Here is an 11,113-nt window from a genome sequence, read left to right on the forward strand (position 1 = left end):
GGCCACCTACTTGCATCCTCAATTATGTAGGCCAGGCAGTGGACACACGGACACAGACACAGACATACACAACACACCGAAACACACACAACATTACAGTCACTATTGTATCTTAAATTAATATCCAGAGATTGGACAACAGCTCAGGATTTGTGAAATCCCCCCTTCGCATTTGTGTTGAGGAGGAGGATAGATCATAGGAAACAGAAGCCAAGACTTCAGAGGCAAATAACTGTATAAACGAATAGCTTGTAAAAAGCACAGGAGCAGTTTTCTATCCTTAAATACTAAATCCTTCAAAGCTATAGTAAAAAGAAATCCTAGTTATGATAATAAGGGAATGCAACATCTCTTCCTTTCTCTGCTTGCCTCCATGAAATTTCATTCAAGTATAAAATAATAGACTTCTCTCCTACAAAAATGGACACCTGTCACAATGTCTGATTATATGTGTACTGTTTATTTTCCAATACTACTTTGATTTTCCCATTTCTAAGTATTTGCATTAGCTCCAGATGACAGAACAGAGAGGCTTCAAGGACCAAGAGATAAGGCTACAGAAAGATAACAATGACCTAGGATGTTGATGTCAAAATATGTGCAAGAAGGAGGTGGCAGGCAGAGAAGGCCCTGAGAAGCAAAATGATTTGTGCAGAAGGAGAGGACTAGTGACAAATAGGGCATGGATGTGACCTAGGACTGGCTCTTGGAGGCTGAGGCCATAGCAGCGCCTGGGCATAACAACTTAGAATTGGACAAACAAGATGTGCTTTGAACTACGTCTACATGTACACATTGTGATATGGGGGAGGGGATTTTTCTTGTGTGAGGAAGCAGTAAAAGGTCATTGGGCCCTGAGAGGTGACCCTGCCTCCTTCACAATGGAATAGAACATGGAACCCTGATAGCAGGCAACTGTACCCGACAGTTGGCTCAAGCCAGCTCACTTGGCCTGCGACTCGGGAACGAGAAAGATGTTCTCGTGCTGTATTCGCAGGACACGAGACTCCGGTCTCAGGCAAGAGAGCTATGGGTGCCTCAGCCAAAGCTGCAGACACTGGATCAGTGGCAAGCCACGAAGCCAGCATCTCAGGGATTTTTCCTACAGGACATCAAGGAACACACGAGGCAACTCAGGCAAGGTATACTCATGAGAGAAAACCCACTTAACCCCAACCTGTCCACACTAGAAGCTTCTTATGTGCTTTTGCCTATACTGAGATAAGGCTTTCTGTATAGTTTTCAATCCATTCAATCCCAATTGTTCATTTTGAACTGTGTTCTCATTTCCATGGTTTTCTTTCATTCTTTTTACCACCTTAGTGTGACACTGAGTCAGCCCTGACCCTGAATGTGCCATCCAATATATGGAGCCCGGAGGCAGGCCTTCTGGACACGGTAGTGATGAACCTGGTCCCTGCCTACCAGAAAGGCGATCTCTTCTATGTTGGAGCCTTCCTCCACAATTACAGGCAGTGGGGGACAATGGAGCAAGTGCTGGATATTGTATTTAAAAAGTGAGTGTTTCCCTTTCCAATCCAGGGCTGCTCAGCCCCTCCTGGCCGAGTTGGGGAATACTTGACACCTCTCTGAACCTGTTGATTTTACGGGGGTCTTCTAATGGAGCTTGGCATGAGACAAAGAATTGCACACCCTGGCTAGTTTCTTGGTAGTGGCCTGCCCAGGGCATTTCCCTCAGAAACTACTGGAGACGCAGAAATCAGGGCTCTGATTACAGGCATGTGCCTGTGTCACCCAACTTCTTCCCTCCCCTAGGTGAGGTTCTAGGAAATGACATTTCCCATTAGTAAATAAGATTTCAGTAGCATTAGGAAGCCTGTGAAGTAATGTAGACAGAAGAAAGGCTGGAGGAGGCGGTGGACTGGAGGCTGGATCACTTCTGAGCTGTCACGGAGGGATTATTTTGGTTTATTTATAACCCCTGAAGCATTTATGTTCATGTGTGTGCCAGTCCTGAAACCTGAACGCAGGGCCTGATGCTGTCCCATTGGTGCTCAGGACTAGCACTCCACCAACTGAACTGCAGAGTCAATTCTGGCCTTTTGAGAATTCGTGTGTTTCGACTTTTACAGTAGAGTACTGTCTTCACACTGTGATTGTGAGATTTCATGCTCCTGATCAGCCAGGATTAGAAGCATGAGCCACTGGCACATTTACCTTGGACAGATGCATATCAGCCTGCTAGCAGAATTTTTGCTGAACTGTGTAGCCATGTCTCAATGATGTGTCAGACTTCCTTCCCATCTGGATGAGCCAGTCCAATCGAACCAGAGAGCTGACTTCCTCCTCTCCTCTCATAGGTACAGATTCCGGGGCCATAACTATGAGGAAGAACAAAAAATTAAGAGGTAAGTGGACTGTGGCACCAAGAAAAGCCACCTTCTTTCAAAGTGGATATTTTTGAGGCTTCTGATCCCAAGTGCAGTTGTCTCATTTGCACACGAATTCGGATTTGAACAAAGGGGCAGAGAGGGGCTTGGGACTTGAATGGAGGGCAGAGGACACAGCTATGGTGAGTTTGTGGACTCTCTGTTGGAAAACAACCTTCTTGTTACCTATCATGATGAGGATTTTGGAGTATTGTCTTTCAGAATCTTCTAGAAGTGGGTTGTGAAGATCAACCTGACCTCAGGTTTCCTTCTTCCCAACATGCCAATCTGCATATAGGGGTCCTTGCAGAAAGGGGCTATGGAGGTTCAGGATGGGGAGGATGGGCTCTCACTCTTCTTGTCACCAATCTGCCCACAGCACCCTTTGTTCCATCTTCACTATGTGGATGGACTGCTACCCTGCTGATTTCCGTGAGCGTCAGAACCGAGACACCGTCAAAGAACTGACCCATTATGCCATGTTCCACATGCCCTCCTCGGACCTGGCCCTCCGCCTACACATTCTGCTTGGTGAACTGGAGGAGCCCATGAAGAAGGAGAACAAGAAAAAGAGGAAGAAGTCCCTGTGCAGTCACCTCAGAGCTTGTGAGTAGGGATGGAGCCCTGGCCTCTAGGCGGGGTCCTAACTGGCTGAGAGCGCTTGCTACCACCCAGGTTGGCAGAATGTCCTTTTCTGATATTCTCTGCCAGGCAGTGTTTGTGCTATTTGTGAAAATACTTGGGCTTAGCCATTCATGGGAAAGACCCGACCTTCTCATCAGTGTTCAGTCCAAAGTAAACTGCAACTTCCTCCATTAGATCCTCATGGATGTTTATTTCCACGTTAACAGCCAGAGTCCACTCTCAAAATCCTTGACCTATTTCTGTTCTCAGGTTTTGGCCGCCATAGAGCAGCTTCTCCTGACCTCCAGAGAAAGAAGCCATCGGTGATGTCAGGGGCGGTGATGGATGGAGATCTGGAGCCATCACTGGACTCCACAAAGCATGTGCATGTAGAGGGGTTAGATGCATTTGCAGTGAGGCCCAAAGAGGTGGTGATTCCTGTGGATATGCCACTGGGTCTGAACCCCACAGGGGACACAGATGCACCTGTAGGGACCCCAAAGGAAGTCGGCCCAGATCAGCCCCAAACCAGTCAGAGCAGCACACCTCCTGGTGGGCTGGATAGAGTATCACATGCGGGGTTAATGGAAAATGTCCCCAGCCTGTGTGCAGGGGAACCAATTGGGGAGGCCCAAATATTAGATGCACCTCAGGAAAGTGCATCTGTCCTCACAGAATATGTGGACAAATCTGTCCTGCTGCGGGAGAACCAATCTCCAACTGAGAAATTAGAATCTGCCCCTCCCTGTACTCCAGGAGAAAATCCTGTCTTCTGGGAGGAGGTAGAACCCTCTGAGGACTGGGAGGTGGAATTTAGGCCTGAAGGCAACTTCGAGGCTGACCTAGACTTAGAGCTTCCCTCCCATCTCCCTGGGGGCATCTCTATTTTTCTTTTTGTTCTGATAGTTATCAATTTTTATTTGTATTTTTTCTTCTCAGTTTATTAAAATGTCTATGTTTATGGTGTACAATTCATGAATCCTAAATACCGTGTTTTTTTCAACCTACAATCTGATACCCCAGACACATGCGTCTTGAGTGGGGGCAAAACACAGAGTGACCTGGAGCTGCCCAAGGGAACCCACTGGATATACAGGAAACTGTTCAATGCACAGGGAGTGCAAGGAACCCAGCCCATGCCTGCATGGGGTGATCGGGCCACTACTAAAGCTCTAGGACAGAGCAAACCAGATGCCCTTGAAAGTTGTTCTGTCTATTGAGACAAAAGCCAGACTAAAAGTACTGTGTAGGGAACTTTGTTCACGTCTGTATGCACACGCATTGTGCTTTGTGCACATATATAAGAAACTTTCACCTCAAAATGACATAAAAAATCTACTTTGAGGGAAAAGTATTTGTACAAAAACATAGGAAATATGTACAATGAAAAGTGAAAGCCATCACCTATAGAAGAAATAAGACTTACCCTGATGGACAGAGACATGGCTGGTGTCATGGCCCTTCTCAATAATTCTAGCTTCAAGAGTGCCCTATCATTCCTCAGGATGATGGTTCAAAGCAGCCCTTCTAGACAGATCTGAAAGTCACTTATGCAAAGAGCCAGCAAAAGTCAGGAAGTCATAGCATGGTTCCAGTTGTATGTGGAGGCTTTGAACCAAAAAAATGCTCAAGACCGTGAGTTCAAATTCCACTACTGGCACAAAAGATGAAGACATCTAAGACATAAAATTTGGGCAGTGGTATTTTTAAACCAAGGTAAAGGAGATATATAGAAATGGGAAAAAGGCGAGACATATCCATTAGGTGATTATATCAAATAGAGAAAAGAAATGAAGTTTTCCTTCACACACTAGCTCCTGACCATTAATTTAGTCAAATAGGCAAAGTGCTGGGTTTGAATGATTCATTACTCTTAATACTAGAAAGTCATAATATCTCTTAATTGACTCTCAATAAGAAGCAACTGGGGCCTGGCTCAAGTGGCAGAGCACCAGCCACCAGTAGAAACAACTGAAGTGAGAGCATGAAATTCATGACCCACTGCCTGCATAAGAAAACAGCAAAGAGGCCTGTAGACACCAGCTGCTATGCCAAATCTGAGTCTTTTCTCTATGGGGATCAGGACATGTTTTTGTACTGTTCTTTTTCTATGTCTACTTACTTCATCCTGGATACTACAATGAGCCACTGTTGACACTTTGTGAAACACCCTGAAAGGTTAATCCCCTGTATCCCAAGGACCAGTGATGTTTGCAAAGCTCAGTGGGTAGAGTGCTAGCCTTGAGCACAAAAGCTCAGCGCTAGTGCTAAGGCACTGTGTTTGAGACCCAGTGCCAACATGCAAAAGAAGCTATGCAGTTGACACACTTCTCAGTGGCTCAATGAATTTTCAGTATGTTTAAAGGTAGGGTTTATTCCTTTTTACTTAAAAGAGATTCCTCTTAGTCAATGTATGTTCAGAGTTTGATGGTTCCATTCTGCCTTTTTTTTCTACAAAAATGCTCTGAAGATAAGGACGATTCAGAATCTATTTTCTAAAGTGGGACACAATTTTTCTTAATGAATCAAAAGGTTTTCTATTTATGCAAACGGTTTAGTTGTGGGTGCTCCATGTGTTCATTATTGAAAACATATTCAGTGATGGTTCTGAAAAGATGATACTGCTGACCATGTAGATGGTATGGAGATATTACTGGCCTAAATGTAAAATAAACAATGGGTGAGTGTGTGTATGGCTGTTCAGGTTCTATGGGAACATGTGGAATGAATTATGAAACACCAAATAGATCTAGCTAGCCAAGTATGGATCAGGATTATGTGGTACTATATAGTGTATTGTGGAAGACAAGGAAAAACATCTTAGATTTCTCAATGGAGTGATCAGGGATATTCCTCTCTGTAGGTTTCTCTCTCTGTTTTTGGTAGGCTGTGGAGCTTGAACTCACGTTTTGGGCACTGTCTCTGAGCTCTATTTGCAGGGGGTAATGCTCTTCCACTTTGAGTCACAGCTACCCTTCCAGTTTTCTGATGGCTAATTGGAGATAAGTGTCTCATGTGTCTCAAGTGAAACATGATGCTCAGATTTTGCCTCCTCACTAGCTAGCATTACAGGCATAACCCACAAACATCCAGTCAAGGAATGGTTTGGAAACTGATTTTCTAAGAAATCAAATAAATGGTTCACAGCAAAAGTTTGAACCCTGACTTAAACGTGACAAGAAAAGAATTTTGTCAGCCTGAGACAATTTAATATCCTGGAGTGTTGTGTATTGTTGTTTGGGACTGGTACTCAGACCTGTACAAGCTATTGAAGTTCTACACAATTGTCCTATATACTCTGAGTCCAGGGATTCACGTTTGTATAAAATGTTAGCTCTCCATCATGTGTACCCCCCAGAAATTTTTACATGACTTCTACATTTCTACTGGTGTTTCAACAACTGTTATATTTATGCAATTTGTTTTGTAAATCTGGTGGTATAGCTTCACTCTTCTAATCAATCACAGCTACTGGGAAGGCAACCTTGAGGAACTTGATATTGAATGCCAGCCAGGGGCAAAAACTCAACAGCTGGTCTGAAAGATAGTTTTAAACAAAGGGCCTAGGGCAGGCCTTAAGTCCTAGAATACCGGCCTAGTAAAACATTATTGATTATAATTATATGAGTATTCATATCATTATACGAATATAACTATATTCATTTAATTATATTTGTATAATATGAATATTGATTAGAAATAGATGAATACATATTTGTGTGTATCTATGGGTGAAGTGAACAGAAGGAAATTCAGCACACTGTGTGTGAAAAGGTGTCTCTGAGCTTCCACAGGCCTGTGGTCTTTGTTACTTAGGAATCTGGGTTCTGAGTGTCAGGTATTCTTAACCCCAGGGCCTTAGACTGAGAGAGGAGAAAATGGACATGCGCAGTGGGAGCATGGCTGGTGCGCATGCTCAGACTGGAAATCCAGCTACTCCAGGACCGCCATTGCAGCGTCGAGGAGAGAGACGGGTCCGGAGCGGAGCGAAGGCCGCGCTGAGGCCCTGTCACGGGGAAGCGATGCGGAGGGGCAGCCGTGGGGAAGGGAGGCCTCCCGGGAACCCCCGCACGTCCCTGTGTGCCGCGGGAGCCTGGGGCGTCCTTTCTGGGGCTCAGGCCTGGCTGTCGGCCTCTTGGCGCCTCGCTCCGCCATGTTTCCCATCAGGCCGGGCGGTGATTCTCCTGGGCCCCGCGGGGCCGGAGGCCGGTGGGGCCCGGACGGGAGGCCGGCGGGTTCGTCCGAGGTGAGCTCCTTAGGTGTCCGGCGGGGCCTGCAGGGGAGACGCGGTGGTCTGGGGGAATGGCTTCCCTGGGGTACGGGATCGTTTCGGGGTGATAGTGGGCTACTCGCCCGTTAGGGTAATGGAATGCCTTCGCTTCCTCCTCTTCATCACCCCTGTAATGTGTGTGTGTGCCAGTCCTGGGACTTGAACCCAAGGCCTTGGTGTCAGCCCTGACTCCCCCCCCACCCCCACCCCCTTTCCCTCCCCAGGGCTGCCACTCTCCCACTTGGATCGCAGTTCTGCCTCCAGATTTCTCTTGGTTTTCTGGAGCTAGCAGCCTCACAGACCTTCCTGCCCAAGCCGGTTCTTTGGCCCGACCATGCGGTTGTGGATATCAGTGAGCTGGAAGGAAGGGAGCCATGACCATCGAGCTGGTGGGAAGATGTTCATTCAGTGGCCATTCATCGCGGTTTGAGAACAGGACCCCAAGTGAGCCATGTAAGGTAGGTGCATCACATGTATAGCTGGCTTTGGTGGTTGGTGTGCTGAGAATGGCTTCGCAGAGGTTCAGGGTTGATACTGGGGTGACCGGGCTGGGTGCCAGAGTGAGTTGAATAAAGAAAAACGAATGCCCGGATTGAATTGAAAATTGCATTGCTAGTGAAATGGTAAAATAAAACTGAAGAGTTAACAACAACGACAAAAACAAAAAGATGATGCTAGGCAAAATGAACCCCAAGATATGGACACAAGAGTTTTTTCTTTGAGGTTGTTTTTTTTTTTTATCACTTTTTCAACAATATTTTTCCATTGAGTTTATTTCATATATTTGTTATATTTCTATTGTCTGTACTTTGTGTGAGTAAGCCATGTCTTAAGGATGCTTCAAATTTTTTATCTATTAAAACACTTTCTGTTTTAAAGTTGTATAGAATTTCTAATGTACCTTTTATACATAATATATTCTCTTTCCCAAAGAAGTAACCTGTACTTAAGAATTTGACCACCTCTCTTCTCAATCCTCTAGAATGCACTAATTGATCAATGGTCACTTTTGTTTTACTTTTTCTAGAGTGTAATATATATGTGTATATATGTATATTTATATAGCGAGAGTTGTCATTGACACACACACACAGACACACACACTGGTCTTGAATGGCAGTCCTCTTGATCTCTGCCTCCTAAGGCATGATCCACTCTCTTGGCCTTGAACTCTATTTTTTTTTTTTTTTACTTTTTCTCTATTTAGACCTGTTTAGATACACAAGTCCTCCCATTGTGTGTGACACAGTTCAGGCATTGTTTTCAATACAGTAACATGATGTTTAGGTTAATAGGCTAGCAGTAGACCATATAGCCTGCAGTGTAGCAACATAAAACATTTAGGCTTATGTAATTACGCCTTGTGATGTTTGCATAATGATGAAATCGGTCTTTAGTTAATAGGATTTCAATGTGAAATTATTATTATTATTATTATTATTATTATTATTTTGTCAGTCATGGGGCTTAAACCCTGGGGTTGGGCACTATCCCTCAGCTCTTCAGCTCAAGGCAAGCGCTCTACCACTTGAGCCACAGCACCACTTCTGGTTTTCTGAGTGGTTTATTGGAGATAAGAGTCTCGTGGACTTTCCTGCCCGGGCTAGCTTTGAACCACAATCCTTAGATCTCACACACACACACACACACACACACACACACACACACACACACACACACACACACACACACACACACACACACACACACACACACACACACACACACACACACACACACACACACACACACATCTATCTGCAAAGCATTCTTGATGAATCTGAGTAGTGTATTTATACATATGATGGCCCAGGCACTGTGTGAAGGAAGTACACAGCATTCACTTTTACAAAATACAGACTGCAACGAGGGGCACATCTTGTGTCATAAAGTTGAGCAAATTATAAGGGACGGTGAGAGGGCACCAAGTGATGGGGATCACAGGCAGCATGGCTGCCATGGTGGTGGAGAGCGATGGGGCAGTAAAAGAAACAGCACCTGTCCCACTTGCTCCCTTCTTCCCCTCCCTGTCCCCATTTCCTTCCAGTGCCCTTCCCCCATGCACTCCCAGGTGGCTCTGCTGCCCTCCATGGCCTCTTCACAACCATCCCAGGTGGAGGAGGCAAGCAGGCACAGGAGAACGATTATGATAAGGCTTACTAGAAGTGCCATATCTCCCCTTGGAGAGGGAGCATATGGCATAGGTCTGGACTAGAGGCATGTGCAGGATGGGGGAGAGAGGGGCCAGCTGTATGGCTGGAACTCGTAAGGCTCTAAGGAGCTCAGGTCTTGGTGGAGCTGAGGACCAGAGGTGGGGATAATGCTAATGGCCTCAGCCTCTATACTGGGGCTGAGCCTGCAGGGCTGGGTTCTGGGGACGGAGTAGGGCGAGGGCTGTGGCTCATTGCTAAGCCCATGGATGCTCTAGTACTCAACCATAGGGCAGTGGATAAGCCATGCCTGTTCTTCAGTTTTGTTGAGGACCTCTTCCTGGAAGGCTTAGCACCCACCATCCTCCACCATTGCACAGTCAGCATCCCTGGCCAGCAGCACCTCCTTGACCCTGACACTGTGCCCAGAAGGACTACTGAGCTGAGCCCCCTAACCAGTGATGATGCCTTCCTCAGAATCTCCTCTGCATAAACACAGACTAATTTCAACGTACAAAAGAGGACTGCGTTCTATAGCTGAAAGACCACACATCCAGTGGGCCCTTTCATTAGCAGGAACTCAGACTCATCTCCTGCATGACCCCCAAACTTCAGCAAGGCTGAATGAAAAACCTACATGTGTGGAATAGGACAAACTGGCAAAGGAGACAGTTAACCAGCAAAGGGCCAAAGGTGGAGGTGTGGCTCATGGGATAAACTGCCAGCCTTGAGCAGAAAAAAAGCCAAGCAAGACCTCAAGGCCCTGACTTCAAGCCCCAATACGTAAACGCGCACACACAAACACAAATAATAATAATTGGGACAGTAGTGGACAAACCCTAGATGACTCCAGCACTTAGCATTAAATGTGCCACATGATAACCCCTCAGCTGCATTAGACGTTGTAAAATGTCTTGAGCTTTGAGAAGCTTCAGGGAAATAAAAATCTCAGAGTTACATGCCACAGGTTAAGGAGTCACACAGTTGGATTTGAATGTTCTGTCTGCCTTTGGGGAATAGCTTCCTCATTAAAGATTTAACACTTTTGTCTAAAAACAAAAACAAAAAAAAACAGGGATAGATATACCTACACCATATGGTGTTTTGAAAGCCTTCTTGTTTTGAAATAATTTTAGACTCAGAGAAGAGTTGCGAAGAGTAGTGAGAGTTTTAGCATACTTCTTCTCTGCTTTCTTTACTATTAACATCTTACATAATCACACACATTTACCCAAACTAAGACATTCACATTTGCACAATATTATCAAGCTCCAGATGTTATTTGAATTTTATCATTTCCCTCTGTGATGTCTTTGTGTATGTATTCTTGTATTAAAGTAGTGATAGCGACCAAAAATTGTCTGGAAATAAATTCTTCCTTTCCTGCTTCCTGGAAATGAATTATGTAATGTTGGTATGTTTTCTCCCATGAATTTTGAGTACAACTTAGCAGTGAATTCTGCTGGTCCTAGAGATGTCTTTGATAAACTATGTTTTTTTTAATTTGGTTTAAATTTTACTTTTAAAAGTTGCAAAAGCAGTTTCTGAACTCCTGTGCTGTTGTGCTGTTTTGGTAGTCTTTGAAAGCAGAAGTAAGGGCAATAGCAATACTAATCACAATATGTAATTCATTAGCCATCTCTTTAGTGTCTGGAATATAGAGAACCTCTAGATAGGAA

At 45.0% G+C, this 11,113-nt stretch overlaps 1 protein-coding gene across 1 annotated transcript; it reads left to right on the forward strand.

The window, feature by feature from the left end:
* The first annotated feature begins 975 nt into the window (after nt 1-975).
* Nucleotides 976-3,965, forward strand: LOC138841983 (uncharacterized). Its single transcript, XM_070043063.1, has 5 exons — nt 976-1,142; nt 1,324-1,517; nt 2,322-2,369; nt 2,770-2,996; nt 3,285-3,965. Exons 2-5 carry the CDS (start codon nt 1,405-1,407, stop codon nt 3,959-3,961), a joined length of 1,065 nt encoding a protein of 354 aa, XP_069899164.1. The 5' UTR covers nt 976-1,142; nt 1,324-1,404; the 3' UTR covers nt 3,962-3,965.
* Nucleotides 3,966-11,113: the final 7,148 nt, after the last annotated feature.

The sequence above is a fragment of the Dipodomys merriami genome, unplaced genomic scaffold (assembly GCF_024711535.1).
Source record: "Dipodomys merriami isolate MVZ:Mamm:240054 unplaced genomic scaffold, mDipMer1.0.p SCAF_33, whole genome shotgun sequence".
Taxonomy (NCBI): domain Eukaryota; kingdom Metazoa; phylum Chordata; class Mammalia; order Rodentia; family Heteromyidae; genus Dipodomys; species Dipodomys merriami.

Coding starts and splice junctions, on each gene's coding strand:
- LOC138841983 (XM_070043063.1), top strand. CDS start 1,405: ATGAACCTGGTCCCTGCCTACCAGAAAGGCGATCTCTTCTATGTTGGA. Junction 1,518..2,321: donor CTGGATATTGTATTTAAAAA/GTGAGTGTTTCC, acceptor CTCCTCTCATAG/GTACAGATTCCGGGGCCATA. Junction 2,997..3,284: donor GTGCAGTCACCTCAGAGCTT/GTGAGTAGGGAT, acceptor TTCTGTTCTCAG/GTTTTGGCCGCCATAGAGCA.